The 19797-nt window shown below is 39.3% G+C and overlaps 1 protein-coding gene across 3 annotated transcripts in view; it reads left to right on the top strand.

The window, feature by feature from the left end:
• The window catches only part of CTNND2 (catenin delta 2), an 862752-nt gene that overhangs the window by 735710 nt on the left and 107245 nt on the right, over positions 1-19797 (top strand). For all 3 annotated transcript variants that reach the window (XM_076007934.1, XM_076007935.1, XM_012790278.3), the window contains exon 15: positions 9903-10076. In XM_076007934.1, coding sequence (XP_075864049.1) covers positions 9903-10076 — 174 coding nt within the window. The remainder of the gene's footprint in view (positions 1-9902; positions 10077-19797) is intronic.

Raw genomic sequence — 19797 nt, 5'->3', positions numbered from 1 at the left:
AAGAAGGCACTGAGTATCTAAGTGAATGTATGCTTATAAAAATGTATACATTTTTTTCTCTTAAATTTAAGATGCCTAAGAGAAAGACATAAAGGACCACGTAAAATGAAAGGTTATCTAGTCCACAACACAGATCTCCCAAGACAGAAGAGCCAAATATTGTAGCAGGCAGTCAAAGTGATGAAAATCATAATTGTTTTAATTATGGCCTCTGGAGCTTATTCTATTCCAGAAGGTTTTTTTGTTGTTGTTTGCTTTTTGGTATTTTTTTTTTTAACTCTTAAATTTGGCATTAGTATTCTGGACCTTAAAAAATACTATTAATACAACAATCTGCAGGTCAGATTTAGTTATAACAAAAATCTCAGAAATGTTTCCTTTTAAATCTCAGATAAGGATAATTGAAGAAAATATGCGATATAAAGATACGTTGCATGCATGCTCTCATTTGAAAAGTGGTTGCTATTGAAACATACTAGAGCCATCAGACTGTGAGCCCCTGGGCACAGACGTGTTTGACACGCTACGCATCACACTCTGGTCTAGAAGGACCTTGTAAACTCATTCATTTCTGACTCTGCTCAGTGCCTGCTGCTGCATTATAAGGAACTGCTAATTTCTCTCATTCTCTTTGGGCAGAGCCTCCCCCAAAGCAATCTGCATGTCATACGCCAAGGAGGCACACCTGTCCCAGCGGGATCCTCCCTGCCCTCCAGCAGGGCTTCGTACCAACGACCTGTCACCGCGGGGCAGGGGGGCAGTCTGAAGATCGCAGTCCAGGGAAATAGAAGGAGATAAAATTGATTCATTTACTTTTTGTACCTTTTGTAAAAAATAAGCTTTTTTTTTTTTTGGTTTGGTTTTCAATTTGGGATATGGCCAAGGATCCTGTGATGGTGTCCTGGGGTCCGTCCTGCTCCAACTTGGTTTAGAGGTGACAGGACGCTGTCCTCCTGCTGGCTGAAGGCCAGAGCAGACGTGGTTTACAAGACCCGCTCAGTGTGGGCTTGACCACGTACAGAGAAACCTGCCGAGAAAAACAAAAACTAAACCAGCAGGACCTCCTAGAATTCAGAACCTCTGTTTTCTGCTTGTAAATCAATCTGAAGTTATTACATTCAAGTGGGTAAAAAAATATATATATGTATGTAATACATATATATTCACATGGGGGAGGATGTGAACCTGTCAGAATCGATACATGATTTTGTTCTAGTATTTTTCTACAGTAGATCTTCTCTCATGAAAATCTTTGTTTCAAAACTTAGTGGATTACAGCCAATTTAAATGTTTTCGTTCTCTTTCGCCTTTCTTAAGTTGCAGATGCCAAATGCACAGATTAGTGGGAAGTTTCACTTGTGATGCTTAGCGTGGTATTTTATACACAGAAGCGGAGCAGTTGGGCTTCTGTGTAAAACCCTTAATCCCCCCCTTATTTTTTCCATGATCAAAGACGTGTCTCGGCAGAACCCTCAGGCCACTCCCTGCGCACTCCGCTGGCCCGGGCAAAGGTCCCACTGCTCAGCCTCCACGCTCTTGCTCACACTGTCCCTCTGCGTGGCATTCGCTCCCCCTTCTTCTGCCACCATGTGCTCAGAGGCCGGGCTCCTTGTCTCCCATGAGGCTCTCATCTTTAGGGTGCCGCCCCTCCTCCTCATGGCCCAAGGTGGCTCTTCATGTCCACAGTCAGGAGCAGAAATAAGGGAGGAAGAAGACGGGAGTGCCCTTGCCTTTACGGCCACACCCCTGAGTTGCACACATCTCTGTTGCTCACCTCCCGGTGGCCAGCAGGGCTCACATAGCGCCCACGCTGCAAGGGAGGCTGGGAAGTGTAGTCTTTTTGTGAGACGGCCATGACTGGAGGTGGACCTTGTGGCCATGACTGGAGGTGGACCTTGTGGCCATGACTGGAGGTGGACCTTGTGCATTCTCTCAATAAAGAAAAAAGGGATGCAGTGGTCTCTTCAGGGGAGCTGCAGTAAGTAGGGGCTCTCTGGCCCTGTGAGGAGGAGTACCTCATCGCTGAAATTGCCTAGCATTGTCTGCACATGGTAATGAATAAAAACCCAAGTTTTATTGATTTCATTGTCTGTAAATTCTCTGCAAACAGTGCGGCCCCTTATTACCTGCACCCAGGTGAGGGCTCCCACTGCCCACCTTGGCACACCGCTGCAGGGGAGGACAGGTGTGCACAAAAGTCCCCTCTGGCTTTGATCTCCCTGCAGTTTTATGACAGGTTATCAGCTGACATGGCATGACCTCTTTCCTTGCCAGTAAATAGTTCCCTCTGCCGGAATGTGGAGGGCTATGGAGAATCCCACCGTAGAGGTGTATCATGATGTTATGAACCAATGCCCTGTTATTAGAAAATTAGATTGCTTCCAAATTTTTACTAATGTCAACTGTAATAAACATCTGTGTAGTTAAATCTCACCTATATCCTTAATCACTTCATAAGGACAAATTCTTAAAAGTGAAATAGCCAGGCCAACTGAGTGTTTTTAAGGCTTTTGATACACCATCCAAAATTTATCTTAATTAACCTTAAATGTCAATGACAGTTTAAGAACATAGACTTCACTTTTTAATATCACTTTATGGATCTTCCTTCATAACAGTCTTGATGTTCTTAGGTTTTCACTTCCTAATATCACAGGTTGTTTTTCTTTTTTTTCCAGACAGTTTTCGTGTTTTCTCATTAGTAACCATACTTTTTCCTTTGCTGCTTAATACCATTTCCTTTGTAACCATCTGCTTATTTCAGCTGCCACTCACTGCTTTTGGCTGGTTCTAGTGTAGTCTCACTTGCTCTCACCTCACCATATGCTGGGCACCTGTGGACTCCAGGCTTGATATCTCATGTCCTGGAAGCAGCAACCCCCGTGAGCCTGCAGAGACCACGCGGCACGCTTTGTGCAGCCCCTCTCCTTTGCCATTTGCCATGCGTGAACGGGATTCTTCTTTCTCGCCTCTAATAGGAAACACATCACATCACCTAAAAGTGCTTCTCTTTCATTTTCAGTGAGCTTACAGACTTAAAACTCTTCAGATATCTCATTTAGATTTTTTAATTGCATGTTATCACTCAGCACTCCACACCACCAAAACTCTGTGTCTTATACCACCAGACCAGGCTTTCTCGGCTTCAGCCCTGATCACATTTGGGACCACATGATTCTCTGCTCTGGGGCTGGCTGTGCACTGGAGGACGTTTGGCAGCATCCCTGGCTCCTGCCCACTACATGCCAATAGCACCTTCTCTTTCCGTCATGACAACCAAAAATGTCTCCAGACATTGTCACTTGTCCCCTTGGGGGCTAATTTCCCCGGTTGAGACCAGTGTACTAGATTGTCTCTCGAGGGACATATCCCCTAGGATCTCAGCAACCAGCCAAGACCACAGGATTATCTGACGGCGGTTGGCCTGTCAGGGACCAAGCCCCTTTAGGAGGCAGGTAGTGAGGAGGACCACGGACCAGGTTTCCCTGGATATGATGGGAAGGGAGGAGCAGAGAGAACGTTAGGTGAGCATCAGTGGCATGGCCAGCCTCGCTGGCACACCTTCCCAGGGAAGGCTGCCCACTCCGCCCCTCCGCCCCATGCCCAAGTCAGCAGGGCAGTCCCTGCATCTCTTTCGTTCTGATGCTTTGTTCAGAAAACCCCTGCCCTGCCTCTTGAATGTGGGTTTCTAATCTCTCCAAGGCAAAACCCTCCTATCTTCTGCAAGGAGAGCCTGGAGACAGTGCGGTGCCACATAAATACAGCTAATTAGCCATCAACTCTGTTCTCGCTCTACACAGCCTCAGCCCCAGCTGTAGAGACGCTTCTGAATAGCTCCTGGGGGATTTCAGACACACAAGCGACCCTTTGCTTTGAAATTCCCAAGAATCAACACAAAGAATCATTTCTCTTCTGGCTTTTCACAGTTAATTGGAGTTTATAAGTACCTATCACCTCTATCCCCCCATCCCTACCCCCACAAAAGCTGGAAATGGCCCCAAAACACTGGAAAGGCAAAATCAATTAGTAACTCTACTGTTCAAACCAAGCCAAGCAAGAGTGGCAGACGGTGGATGGACTTGGGTTTTGATTGTTGCTTTTTTTAAGTACTTAGTGCTGATGGCAGCTTAATTAAACCAAACCCTGCTCGAGAGAACATTCCCTGACAGTTTACCTACTTAGAGCCATCCTCTCTTCCCACATCTTGCAATGTGTGACTTCCCCTGGGAGGGAAGAGTGGGATCTAAAAACCAGAATACTTCCCCGTTGCTGCAGATTCACTCCCTTTATCTTGCATTATCTCTGGTCTATTGTTTATTTCACTGAAATCTCTTAAAAAATGAAAGTGAGCCTGCACATGTGTAATGGCTGTGATACTCCTTAATTGGTACAGGAATCTAGGTAGTAGAGATGCAGTCCACTGGTGAAGCCAGCCTTTTCTGTTTATGTTCTGAAGCTACAGCAGTAAAAGGTCTTTTCTGCACAGACTTGATTGGCTGAGGCTATATCAAGCCCGTGACATGTGGGAAGAGACGCATTTTAGCACTTCTCCTGGAATAAAAATCCTTCTCCCTGCATCCTGACTGCCTCTCATCGGCATCTCCGTGGTACCCAGCCCAGGGCATTGGAGATCAGAGTCTGGGGAAGTTGCAGGCTAACTCAGAGGGAGGAACTGAAATTGTCTTGTAATTCTTCTCATCCAATGGGGGCTTTTATGAATGTAATAATAAGAGAAGTCCTGTGGGTCTCCATACCTTACAGAATCCCATGTTTATACAGTCTCTTTTTTAAAAAAATATAAAGTAAAGCATCTTTACTTTCTAGTTTTTATCCCTAACTTACATCTTCTTCTTCATATAAGGAACAAATGGCTTTAACTATTCCATCTTCAAACCAACTAAGACAGAAATCTTTTAAATAGAATTTAAGCTCTACAGGGAAACACAAGTATTTTTAAAGCAAGTCTAAAATAAGACTTTTTTTCTTGCTTGCTTTTTATTTTACCTGCACATTGAACACATCCCCAACACTTAGGTTGTTTGCCTCTTAAAAACACGTTTTCCAGTAGCTTTCTGTCTTCTCTGTGTTGACTGTGACCGTATGAAAAAGCATCACATTTAAATTTCAGCAGTCCCTTGGCTTCTACCTAGGGAAGCTTTCTATTCCCTTTCTTTCCAAAAAGATTTTGAGCATTATCTTCTTAATGGGAGAATTCATATTTTCAATTCTGTATAGTTTTAGAGATTGAATGATATAAACAGTTGGTTGATTTTTATCGATATTAGTCATGCAGTCATTTGAAGCCTGTAAAGAAAAGTGCTGATAATAATGTTATTGAGTGAGGCACTATTTGGAGTGGCAAAAATCAATCTGTTGTTTTGTTCTGTTATCTGTTGTCAGCAAATCCCCCGTGTACATGGTACTGCCAGCCTGTCCACAGCAGAGCTTCCTGGAAGAGAGGTGATGGTGTAGCTAAAAGGTCTTCCTAAGAAATTTTCTTAGTGCTTACTGTGTTGTCCATAAAAAAATTCTCCAGACTCTGGTTACATACCCAGCAATTTAGAGTTTCATGAGCTCTAAATATATGTGTAAAATTCTAAATTCCTATAAATAAGGCAGTGAAAAAGAGAAGCTTTAATGCTAAAAGCATATGTTACGCTTTTTTTCTGTTTGACAGGATATGAATGACCTGCATAAAGTATAATTTGTACATTTAAGTGATATGTTTAAGAATCAAGAGGCACTAGAACTTTTGCAAGTTTTATTTGCTATAATGCAACCAATGAAAATGAAAAATTTGCACAAATTCGTGCAACATTTATTTAACTCTCAAGCATCAGGAGTAAAACTCTGAGGAGGAAGGGCGATTTTCATTGAAAATTTCCCCCAAGCTGGAACAAGGTGAAACCAGGGAAAAAAACCTTTTTTAAAACCGCAAATGCCTTTCTTCTCTTTCTTTTTCCCTTTATTTTACTTGACTTCTACACTGCCACTAGAAGAATAGAGATATATAAGCACACACACTGATGTGTGTGTGTGTGTGTGTGTGTGTGTGTGTGTGTGTGTGTGTGTGTGTGACAACTTGGTAATAACGCAGATAATAAAACCAAAAAATACTCTACTAGCATTTTCCCCATTAGCTGCCTGCAAATACTTTAATACTTTGTCTCCTCGGTTGTACTCTTTCTTCATTATATAGAAAGTCCTCTCCCCCGACTTGATAACATTTTGCTGCTTTATATTAATATATTATTTTATATATATATATATATATATATATATATTTTATATTTCAAGCTCTTAAATAATTTTTGGTACTATGTCTTCAAGAAATAAAACTAAACAAACCCAGTCTGCTCAAGGTTTATAAGTTTACTTATGTGTTCTTAAGCACTAAAAACCGTGTTTCCCCAAAAATACGACCCACCCATAAGATAAGCCCTAGCAGGATTTCTAAGCATTTGCGCAATAGAAGCCCTACCCCAAAATAAGACCTAGTGATGGGCGTGGCTACGCAGCGTATCTGCACAACCCATGCAGGGGAAAGAAGATGAGCAGCCCTTTTCATCTGCCCCATGAGAGCTCTATTGCTTGACATGAGAGATTGGGGCCAATGGTTCTAAAGGAAATAGAGTCACAAAAATTTCACAATGGAATTCGGGGTTTGGGGAGTGATGATGATGTTCCAGAAGAAGACTTAACTATATTTGAATAAATGTAGATGTGCACCGTCTGGGGGATGGTCACGCTTAATGCTCAGACTTGTGGGGGGGGGAGCAAGGGCATTATTTGACACCTTAAAATTTGTAGCCCCATAATATGCTGAAATAAAAAAAAAATACATCCCCTGAAAATAAGCCCTAGGGTGTCTTCTTAAGGAAAAATAAATATAAGACCCTGTCTTATTTTCAGGGAAACACAGTAGCTGTATGGTTGGTGTTCTGACTGTGTTAAATATTTAGCCACTGCTTGCCTTCAAGGTAACGTACATTTTCATAGGAATTTTAGGACAGTGGCATCTTATATTTAAATTTATAAATTATGTACTTTCACTTTGGTGAAAGAGTTGCATATCTTGTGGTTTCCCATGGGTCCTCACTCGAGAGAAGATTAGCATTAAAAGTTTGCACGTGCAGAACTGTTTCATCTAATTCAGTCTGATCCTGACCTCATCCTTGCCCCATTGCCATGTTGGTGTTGATTGGCTAGGCCAAATAATGTCAAGTATGTTAACCCAGCTCTTAAAGAATACTTCCAGTCACTTTACAGGTGGTGAAGATCTATTTTTAATGGATAATTGATATTTTCCTCCTATTAACTCAATAAAAGTTTGAGCACAGTACCCAGATAAAGCTCTGGTGGGTACATCAACTGGCTTTGAAATAGTTTTTGTTTCTTTTTTTGCTTCAATATCAACATTCCAGGGTGCCGTCAATGTGCTGAAATAGCAAAGAATCCCCTTTGAACTCCGTCTCTAGTTGCCATCAAAGATTATCTGTGTTCACATCAGTCGCCCTTTTATTTCCTTCAGATTCTCTCCGTAGCCATTAAGAAAAGATTGTAACGAAAGGTATTTAAGAGCTACATGGATGATATGTCAGAGCAGAAGAAAATTGTCTACTGATTTAACCATTTATCCTGCTTTATTGTGCAGAAGTTAGAAAAGAAGAACGAGATGAAACCCTGCAAAAGATAACACAGCTACTTTCCCCCCTTTTATACTTCAGCTGCCATGTAATGAGCATGCAAATGCCACTTCTGCACACCCCCTGCTGTTAAGTTAGTTCTTCCAGGGGAGGAAAATCTCATCCACGTTGCGTTGGGAACTTCATATTTTGATTTTTCTGAATATTATTAGATCTTTATATGAAAATGATTGCTTAAAATTTTTAAGGAGACAACAAAATAGAAAACAAAACAAAGCAAAATGAAATAATTTTCCATTTCCTATTACACTAGCAGACAGATTCACCACCCCAAACTGGTTTCCTCTGAGAAGCCAGTGTTGCCACTGCTGCATCATTGAAACTGACAAACCTACAGAATGACTGCTGTCTTTTCCTAGTGCTAGCTTCCTCTTCAGTGCAGTGAGCCAGGCTCCAATAATGAACTAGGAGCAACGTGACAGGGCTGGTTCACCTTTTTTCTTTTTTTAATTTAAAAGAGATGTCCTGGTTTTATTGATAGGCTATTCACAGGCGTAGAGTCATCTTTGAATGAGATGCAGCTTTGGTTAAAAGAAAAAGAAGCTTCCCACACTGAGTGCCCTTGTTATAAAGTTAAAATTGAGTGACACACACATTGAAAATGACCTTTAATGGTATGTCCAACATCCATCCATGGGATGTCATTCATCTCTGAGCTTTAGCTTTGACTTAAACTAGGCTTCATCATTACTGAGAAGAAGACATGAGTTTTTAATTTTGCTCTTGAGAAATAAAAAATAAAAGTCTTGAAATTATTTGTGATAGTTAAATAGCATTACATGTAGTATCTCTATCCACTTTTCCATTTTTTATGTTTCAAGGATATAAAGTTAGCATATATTTTCTTCCAGTAAACTTTTCAGAACTAAGGAACTTAATCAGATTCTGAAATATAGCTTTGTTTTCTTATTTATACACACATATATATACACATGTATATATATCTAGGTACATAAACATCTGCAAGAAAGCTTAGTGTATGTCATTTGGTTATATTTATTTTTAAATAAGCATTAATAAACACAAATAAGCTAAATAGCTTAATGTCCTCAACCCAAAATTCTACTGAACTTGTTTTATTTTACTGTGATTTTTCTCAGAAGTGCATATGAAGTGCATTAGAAAAGTGCATACTTTTTCTAATCTTAGTGTATTTCATTTTTACCCTTATTATACTAATTGCCTTTATTTTTCATGAAAGACAAAGGCTTTGTGTAATCAAAGATCAGAATCGTTATTTTATTTTTTAAATATTTTTTAAATTATAAAAATAATAGAGCAGAAAAGGTAAAGTATAGAAAAAATGAAAGGCAAACATTTTATTAATGTTTCTATGATCATTACAGATGTTTTATGATGTATTTTACCTGGATAAAACACAAACCCTATAGTACTTTGCACCCTGCTTTGTTCTTTTTTATTATTTTTCCAAGTTGCTACATAGTCTTCGTAACTATCAATTTTAATAGTTGACTGGTATTCCTTTGTGCATATAACCATAATTTTAAAATTATGTGTAATTAATTTTTAATTATACATTCTCCCGTTATTCATTAGATTCAATTCAAAGCAAATTTAACTATCAGGAGTGCTATACAATCTAGATTTGCCTATAACTCATGTCAGTGTGTCTAATAAACCATAATAATATTCTCTCTTTCATCCATTCTGTCATCTGTTAGATGCAACAATAGTAGCCAATTTACATGTGTTTTACAAATTATATAGAAATTTATCACAGTCACTAATTATTTGTAAGAAGTGCGGGCATTTGATTGATGATAACTACTGTGCAACACCTGTAGCGTGCTAACTCTAAAACATGCTACCTTGACCTTCAGCCTTCTTTCACCCTGCCCAACCAAAATCAATACATTTCTTCCCTGTCCTACCTACAGCAGTTTGTTAGAATCATTCTCCAGGAGCTTATACCCTTCTTCTGGCAGTTACCTTCACTGTGTGCATGCTCCAAACCCTTCTCCATCCTCGATCCTAAGCTCTCCGTGGGCGGCAGGAGTGGCTCTCCTATTTTTGGTGGTCCCTGGGGAATTGCTGATGCAGTACCCTCCATGCAACTGATGGCCAACAAATGTTATCACACCCTGCTTTTGGTTTTGGATGCAATGTGTGCAGAAGGCGATATTGAGAAGCATGACAATGTTAAAGATGTTTACTCTCTCGTTTTTCTTTCACCAGTGGGATGGAGTAGGACCTCTTCCAGACTGTGCTGAACCACCAAAAGGGATCCAGATGCTGTGGCACCCTTCAATAGTCAAACCCTACCTCACACTGCTCTCTGAGTGCTCAAATCCAGACACGCTGGAAGGGGCGGCAGGCGCCCTGCAGAACTTGGCTGCAGGGAGCTGGAAGGTACGGCCAGTTCATTACAATAAAAAAGAAATCTGGAATTATGAGCAAGTCCTCAGAAAATAATACAGGTCCAGTTTTGAGAAATACAATCCTACTAAAGATTTTGAGGACACAGAAAAAAACCAGTTATGTTGAACTATTGGACTTAGAAAGGTATGCCTTTTAAAAATTCCTCTTAAGGGCTCAGGAGTCCTTGAAGACCACTACAAACAGAGAGGAATAGATGTGACTACAGTCATTGAAAATGCGGGGAAATGTTTTCCGTTCTGTTTATGTAGCAGAGCTACTTTGTTTTCCGGGGAGATTGTGACATGTTGACATTTTCCCAGCACTATCATTAACTGTTAAGGGAGTTAATGCCCAAACACCTTGTATAAAACCACAGCTGAGCACTAAAAATGTTGTACCAGGTCCCAGACCCCAAAGAAAAGAACCCCTTGCATTTATAAATTATGGGCTTACAGGGAAGAGTAGTATTGTAGTATTTTCAGTTGTCTTTGGCAAAATTGTTAAATATAATATATTATATATTATATTAGAAAGATGCTTAGGAGGACCTTTTCCTCTGAGTCCTTATAAAGTGACATTGTTCCTCATTGATTTTCACAGAAAATTCTCACCACTGTCATTTTGGATAGAAAGAGCGTCACCATAGCAGAAAACTCTCATTTGGTCACTAATAGTTACATGAGCTAACGTGCCTTGATGTGACCTCTTAGAAGAATGAGTGAGTGTGTGGAAAATACCAAGAAAGTTTGGACTTCTGCCATCCATGTTTCATTCATTTCATATCCAGTCCTGGGATTTGGGATATTCATCGATCACTCTTTTCTTTGACATTTATTTTCTTTAAAACCACTTTAATGTTGACACATAGCCCCAGATAACTTTCAGAAGCTCCGTGCTGTGGCATCACACGTGCTGACCTCACATCATCATGTAATGCACCCTCCCTTTTGCTCATACTTATTGGTGTCTGCCTTCTCGTCACTCTTCTCGTTCTCTGTCATCCTTCGTTTCTGTCGCTACGGTCCAAGCTGCAGCACTTCCTTCTTTCCCAGATGTGACATCCCAGCTCTTGGGGCCCAGCCCCTGACAACTTTTCCCACAGAGCTGGCTACTAATTCATGGACAGACCCACCTCTTAGGAATGAACGTAATTGTCTTCCCTGCCCATAAGACATCCCTAATGCTATACTGAAAGAATTCTAGTTGGGCTGGGCTTAAACTGAAGATACGTCTCTTGCCTTCAAACAGAGATGGGTGGAAAAAAGCTTGAAAAGCAGGGCTTTCCTGGGCAGAACTCCAGAACATAGACTTACAGGACTAGGAGAGAGATGCTGATGGAAATTGCTTCCTTAAACTGGGCCCTTAGATCTATGTCCCTCTGAACTTAGTATGGCCTGGGAAGCTTTGACTTGAATCACAGTTCAAACCCAGGCTCCACCTTTCCTGACTATGGTGAGCCTGGGCAACTTGTAGCACCTCATTGTATCTCAGATGTGTCAGTTTTAGACAAAGATCAAGGCTGCCTCATTCTACATCATGCAGATCAATCACAACATATGATGCAAAGATGGGAGCAAGATGTCATAGGCCAAGGGATTGTCACTTAGTGTTCTAAGAGCACTCTCACTTGGAAGTCCCTGCCCAGCTCACCCTGCCTTGTAGCACTAACTGGACAGGCATGGGCTTCAAGGCATGAGTCTGATGAGACACAAGATCTAGATAGTGGCAAAATAAGGGTACCATCTTAAGATATAATTTCTGTTTATTTTAACCAATTATGATTTTCCTTGAGAAATATTTAGATCATCATAACAATTTAAAAATGGAGAAATGTCTTTAGGCACTAGAAGATTTTGAATATAAGACTTTAAACTCTCTATTCCATATGTCCAAAAAGTTAAGGAGAAATAGGAAAAATATATAAAAGACCCAAATCAAACATCTAGAGTTGAAAGCATAATGTCTGAAATAAAAAGTATAGGGAATGAGATTAACATCAGATTAAATAATACAGAAGAAAAGATTAATGAACTTGAAGACAGTAATGGAAATGATCCAAAATGAAACACAAAGAAAAAAGGAAAAAAATGTACAGGCCATAAGTGAGCTTCAAGTGGCCCAATATATGTGTGAATGGAGCCACCAAATGAGAGGAGAGAGAAAAAAGGACGAAAACAGAAAAAAATATTTAAAGAAATAATGGCAGAAATTTTTCTAAATTTAATGAAAACCATAAACCCACAGATCAAAGCAGCTCAAGGAACCCTAAGCACAAGAAACATGGAGAAACTATACCAAGGTACATTATAATCAAATTGAACAAAATAAGTATTAAAGAAAAAAATCTTAAAAGCCTATCACAAGAATGGAAAAACAAATACCACATGTACTCATTATTAAACTGGAGCTAACTGATCAGCACTCATGTACACAGATGGAAGTAAAACTCAACGGAAATCACACAGGTGGGAAGGAGCAGAAGAAAAAATTAATGAACAGAAGAAAAGAATAGATGGGTGATATCATACCTAATAGGTACAGTGTACACTATCTGGGTGATGGGCACACTTACAACTTTGACTCAATCAGTACAAAAGCAATCCATGTAACCAAAACATCTGTACCTCCGTAGTATACTGAATTTAAAAAAAAAAAAACTCCACAGTAATAAAAAACACGAAAATAGTAAAAAAAATTACAGATTATACTTTATGATATCAAAATCTTAAAAGTATTTAAATAATGCAGAAATTATAAAATTCTTTTGCAAATTTATTTAAGTCAATAAGTATTTTAATAAAATTTAGCCTATTTTTTAAAAAAAAGCAGCCAAAGAAAAAAGACATATTATGTACAAAGAACTGCACCACATCTAAACACCAAATTTAAGAATAAGTGTGACCAATTATTTCTTCCTTCATACAAGTCCTTCTGAGCTACCAAAACTGTCCTGTAGAAGAGAATCTGGTCTAGAAGCTCCTTCCAGGCTGAAGCCAGGTCCTATTTATCTCTTTGTACCCACTGCTCAGCCTGTGCTTGGCTCAAAGCTAGCATCTATGTCCACACGGTTTTTCTTGTGGATAGCAGTCCTTTCTATTTATAAATATCTCCCAGTGAATAAGAATTTAGTAGCACATATTATGTACCAGGCCATCCTCAGATAGTTACATTTTGGGAGACTTTATTTGGTTCTTTGACTCAGATGGCAATGTGCTGTCAATACAATATATTAATAAAATTGACAGAGAGGAGTTGTGCAAGAACGTTTTCTTTTCAGCATCCAGGCTCAGCAGTGCTTTGCAGGCTGCAGGTTTGGCAGCACTGCCCAGTTCTGCGGTCCCCGCAGTGCTGAACTTTCTGTGTGAGTTAGCAGGCTTTATGTCCTAGGGGCGACTGGGATAGCTGGGAGAGCTGCTGAGACATGTCCAGGTCTTTAGGTGTTTGGAATAAGAAGATAAGTTTAAAAAGTGTTTACTGTTTTTATATTTTAAAATTCTCTTTCACTTTGGATTATTATATCATGAGAATAATGAAAGACACATGATAATCATTCTTGGTATTTTCTGGCAATAAAATCTTGCTGACTATTTTCAGTACATGAACCTGTGTATTAGTCCAACAAGTTATCCCCAGTGTGAAATCTGTCCCCACATATCCAGAAGGAATTAATTTGGTAAATTTTCCACTGCTAAGACAGTAGAAACTACTAAGAAGCAGGCAGAAGGGTCTGGATTAGTCAAAGTCAACATCACAAAAGCTGTTCTGTGCCTCAGACGAAGTGTGACAACTGTGGTCATTGGATTTCCCAGTCCATGTTGGATTCCCATCAAGTTGCAAAGAATACCCCTAATACACAGGCACACAGATCCATCATGAGGAGGAGTAGATACCCTGGCAGCAAAGAGAAAAGACAGAAGAGTTAGAAAAGTTAAATGCAAGAATGTAAGAAAGAAAACTGTCAGCCCATTCAATATATTGGCTATCACATATATTCTAATAACTGATAGTCATAATGCTGACCCTATGCCACCAAGAAAATGTGAAATTATTACTAGTAATTTTAGAAGATAGAAAGCATTTAAGAAATATTTCCATCCCAGTGCTTAAAGTAGAATTTTGACTCTTAGGATGTCAGTCCTACTTATAAGAAGCTCTGCTTCCTTAATAATTCCAGGCAAATGGAATAGTTCTTAGGCAAGGCCAGGAACTGCTAAGGAATATTTGGGAGTAGTTATAAATATGTACATATATAAGAGATTTCTTATCAACACAGAAGTACACAGCATGTATGGAAATCAATAACATTATCATCATCTATTAACATTACATAATTTATTAGTTTGCCATATGGCATGGCAACAGAGGGTGGATAATTGTTAGTGAAGATTTTAGAAGATTATCATTAAGCCAAATACTGATAAATTATTATAATTTCAAGAAAATTGAGAATGAATTGTACGTAAGCCAAGCAGAGAAATTCTTACTTAAAAAAAGAAAATTTCAGGAAAAAAACTTTTGAATAATTAAAAGATTGATTTAGGATACACAAAGGCATCAAGTTTCATGCAGACAATGTTACCATCTGAAATCTAATGTTTGAAGAATGTGTTTTTATAGCAACTGTTGAAATTTAGTGGGATTTCTTTAGTGTTCTTAACTTTTTATGACCCAACAAAAACAGAAATGTGGAGGTAAAGCACCGGGATTTTGCATGGAGACAGCCTTTTATAGACCTCATCATCTGAAACAATAACTCCTCTTTATGGGAAGATCATGCACACTCTTTTTCTGTGACAAATTGAGTAGCAAACTAGATCTTTATAATGGCCCTAAACACTTTTTAAACTTTAAAACACTCATTACTTGGTTTATGAGCATCAGAAAAACATAATGGTATTATGGCAGAAGCAAAGTGATAAATGTTTTTCATAACCAGTGTGGACTTCAGTTACCTTTTTCTCATTTACAATATAATGATTTTGTTTGCGGCAGAATATTAAAACAATAGGATATAATAGTTTCAAGATTTCAAAAATGCAAATGAATGTTCTTCTAACTCCCATTTATGGATTATTTCTATTGTACTTGAACTTTATGAAAGCCCAGGGCTTGAACTATAGAAATATATCTGTACTATGAAACCAAATGTTTTAGGTATCTTTGTAAAGTCAGTTCTCCCCCTAAAATGTGACTATTCTCAAAGCATCTATTATTTGCCCATTTATTTTAAAACAAGATAGAATAGAGAGATACTGGATATCTATCTGTTTCTGTTTAATGAGCTAACATAATAGCCATGTAGACTTAGTGAAGAAGGAAACAGAATCTCTGGCCATGTGGTCCAAATGAATAAAAAATGTAAGAGACCAGGGAAATTTGAGACTCGTCCTTAGCGACAGGGACAACAGCCTTGCATTTAGCATAGCTTAGCAGTAAGCATCTCATGTAAAAAGTCAAGCAGGGCAGATTAGTGGAGCACAACAAATAAAAGTAAGAATCATGATATGACATCTGAGACAAAGTGAATTGTCTTTGATCTTTTTAAAGCAAAAGGTTTAAATGCAAAGAAATGGAGTTTTGAAAGATTGTGTTGAAAATGGTTCATGAAGCATCATGCCTAATGAATTAGAAACTGGGCCAGAATAAACAGAGGCTATGTGACAACTCTGCCCACTGAGCAGGCTCCGAGGGACAGTACACTCAGGTGCAGATGATGACCAGCCTGAAGCAGGACAAGCATAGACCCAACCTAAGGAGCAGGGGAGAAGCCCAGTGGACTTGGAGCAGTAACCAAGTCATAGGCCCAGTCACACAGGACTTAGTGACCTCTTTCCTACAAGACCTAGGAAGTGATACTGACAACACAGACTACATCTGTGTTGCAAAAGTCATAAGCATTCAAATCAAGTAGATAAAGTACACCCGTGTTGTGATAGTTTGGCATTAGTTTCATCACTGTCATTGGATAATCTCATTTCCGATATCCTGAGTTACAGAACTCCATTGTAAAGGTGTAGAAACAGCTGAACCAGGGGGATTTCCACTTCCAGCAAGATGCCAAGGCGGAGTAACAAAGTGCAAATTTGCCCTCCTTCGAGGAAAAACAGAGAAATATACGGAACAGTACATTAGTCAAGGAAGAACTGTGATCTCTCTGAGACAGGACACAAAGTGAGCCCTGTGATTGCCTCAGTTCACTCACTGCCTTGAGAGAGTCTCCAATCCATGGCACAAGGATTGAGAGCCCATGGGGAGCATGGTGAAACCTGCTGTGTTGAGGAGATGGAGCTGGGAATCTGGGGAGATCAGTAGCTAGAGTTCGCAGGACACAGTGCCAAACAGGGGAGAGACACACATGGAACCCGAGAGATACGCAGGGGATTCCTGTTGAATATTCAGCAGAGAAACATCGGTGCACGCATCTGAGGGAAATACTCAAGGCTAGGAAAGCTCCACCTGAGGGTATTAGAGAGAATAAATTTGGAATTCACACAGAGTATGTGCAGTACATGAAAGGAAAATCCCCTAACTCATGACCCCCCAGGTGCAATACCCGGAAGGGTCTTGCGTTAGTACTGAGGAATACTTAGCCCTGGACTAAACATGCTCTAGTCTTTTGTATCAGATCTTAAAAGCAAGATCCAAAAGGGTCAACAGTTTCCAAACAAAATAACTGCATCCTAAAACAAAGCTTTAAGATAACTGTAAGAAGGCAAAAATATCCAGCACCCAACAAATTAAGAATGTCTGGCATTCAATTGAAAATTGCCCTGTAAGCAAATAGAAAAATGCAATCCATAATGTGGAGAAAAATCAATCAGAACTGACACAGATGTTAAAATTAGCAAACAAGCAGTGATTATAACTGTATTCCATGAGTTCGAAAAGTGTAAAAAGTTACACATGGAAAATGTATGAGATCCAAATAAAACTTCTGGAATTAAAAGTACAGGGTCTGATATGAAAAATACATGAGATGAGATTAAAAGCAGATTAAACACTGCAGAAGAAATGATCAGTGAACTTGAAGGCAACAATAGAAGCTATCCAAAATGAAACACAGAAACAAAAAGGAAATAAATAAAAAGTAGTACAGATCATCAGTGGGTGTCAAGTGGCCTGAGGTATGTGTAATTGTAGTCACAAATGGGATGACAGATAATGTAGGAAGGGAACAGGAAAAAACAGAAGAAATAATGGTTGAAGTTTTTCCAAATTTAATGAAATTTGGAAATTTCACAGATCCAAGAATCTTAAATAACACCAAGCACATTAATCATGAAGAAACTATACTTAGGTCCATTATCAAATTGCTGAAAATCAGTAATAAAGAGAAAATCTTAAAAGTAGTCAGAGACACCCCCCCAAAAAAATGTCCCATGCAAAGATAAGGAAGACAGCAGATTTCTTCTCATCAGCAACTGTGTCTATGAGACAAAAGGGAGGCAGCGTCTTTAAAGCACTAAAGAAACAGCTGAATCTGTTGGGCTCAAACGTAAATTAAGTTGATTTTAGTTTGCTACCTATCAGACACACCTGCCCTTGAAGGAAACTCCCAGGCCACCAATTACACTTAAAGTAACTACTTTGAGTAGTCAAACTATCCGTAAATGAAACCCCTTCTGATCCCGGTGTTAAGACATGGGCTAACCTGGGCACTGACATCTTCAACCACCTGGGCAATCACGCTGGAGCAGAATTCTGGCATAGAAACTCAGTTGAGTTGACACAGCGTGATCAGAGCTATGGCAGCTCAGGACGTGCCACATCAATTTATTGTTCTTTCCATCCTAGAGACAATTAGGTCTTTATAAACCGTGAGTCAAAGGTTCTAGCACCACACACAGGAGCCACATAATGAAGGGATTAGTTTGGCTTTAGAAAAGACTCCCAGAGGAGAACGTGATCACTTCGAACTCTGCCGGTCCTTTAGTGGAAGTGGTGAGAACGTGCTGGCCCATCAGTAATTGCGGTGGCTTGGATCCTTTTTGCACAGTTCCTTTCAGTGGAGAATGCTACTCTTAAATCATAAGCACCTGATGCAGTCAATCTACCCAACATCTTCCTCCATCAGTAGAACATTTTTAAAATCTCCAACTGTGGGCCAGAAACTGGAAGACAATTGAGATAAAGAGATGAATATGGCTTGGTCTCTTCTCTTACAGTATGATAAATAGGTAAACAAAAAGTTCAGGATACCTGAGTTCATGCGATGCTGAAAATATTGATGTCATCACAGAGGTTGTGATAGCAGTGTGCAGAGGCATGACATGTCCCTGAGGTCATTTTTACAACAAAGTGGCATCACGAGTTAAAACCATAGGGTGAGGGTTCAATGACTTAGAGGTCATTTTAATGTTAGATTATTATTAAGGGCAATGTTAGCTGCTATTAAAAAGAGACCCCCAAATATGCAAGGGCTCTAGCAAGATAGAAGATAGAAGCTATTTTCTCCTGATGTCACAGTGAAAGGGAGGTGTTTAAGGCAGGAACTCCCCTCCATGAATTGATTCACCCAGGCTAGCAGGTGCTCTGCCGTCTTCAGCATGTGACTTACAAGGCTACTCTGTTATCACCACCCACCAGCTGGAAACAAAAAAGAAAAAAAAACAAGTCCACAACAAGAAATGTTATCCTGTGAAAGTCAAGGTCACACCTATATGTCTTTCCTCATAAGCTGGCCCGGCTCCCAGACTCTAGTAGACAGATGCTTCCATAAACTCATACCCCACCAAAAATAAACAATAATTTGCAGTCAGGCCATCCAAATCCAGACTTAAGAAAAATAAAATTCTCTCTTCCACAGAGACAAAAGTTTGCTAATATATTCAGTTTATGTTACAGAATAAAACAACATCTTAGTAAAGAGTAATTGCAGTACAGTATTCAAGAAATTCAAGTTACTGTACGACCAATAAGGCTTTGGCAAAAACTGTGCTTTGTACTTGCAAGACTGAAATGGCCCATCACCCTGGTCCCTCCAGACTGTGCCCTGCAGACAAATTTCAGATTCCTCCTCCCCATCATCAAAAGGAAGAAATTGCTTAAAATAGCATGTTTTCTGGCTCCAAAAGAAAAATATAAAGTCCAGCCATCCTCCACCCATAAGGCACCATATTTAAAAGGAAAAAAAAAAAAGATAAAGTTTTCCGATTTGGTAACTAATAAATCAGAACAAGAAACAACTGAATTGCTTTTACTTTCTCACACTGGATAAAAAGTATCACGAAATCTATCTGACCTTCATTATTTGTTCTCCCTGCAAAAGTGCATCTGAATGCTTTTCCCCCAGAAAATTCTCTTGCTTTGACATTAATATTTTCAGCAATGCATGAACACATGCAATAAAACCATCTTTGCCACAAACATGACTTACATTTTTAAAATGCAGACAAACAGAAAATGAAATACTTAAATATGCAATAGCTGTGATTACCTTAATGAAAAATTTTGTTAAATCGATTTATGGGCTTTACGAACATAAGAGAATTCTTCATGAGTCATCTTGATTAGAGATAACTCTTTTTCAAAATGAGTTTTGAAATTTTGGAAAACAAAAATATACAATTCTATAAGAAACCTCTGAATTTAAAGAGCTGAGACCCGCGTCTAATGTCCATTGCAGAGCTACCCCGTTATTTGCAGGGCCTTGTGCTAACACCGCCCAGCTGCTTCATAAATCCCATCGCAGCCACTAGTGAAGTTCTTTTCC

Source organism: Microcebus murinus, chromosome 11, assembly GCF_040939455.1.
Source record: "Microcebus murinus isolate Inina chromosome 11, M.murinus_Inina_mat1.0, whole genome shotgun sequence".
In the NCBI taxonomy this organism is placed as follows: Eukaryota; Metazoa; Chordata; class Mammalia; order Primates; family Cheirogaleidae; genus Microcebus; species Microcebus murinus.
This window is presented reverse-complemented; position numbering and strand designations above follow the sequence as displayed.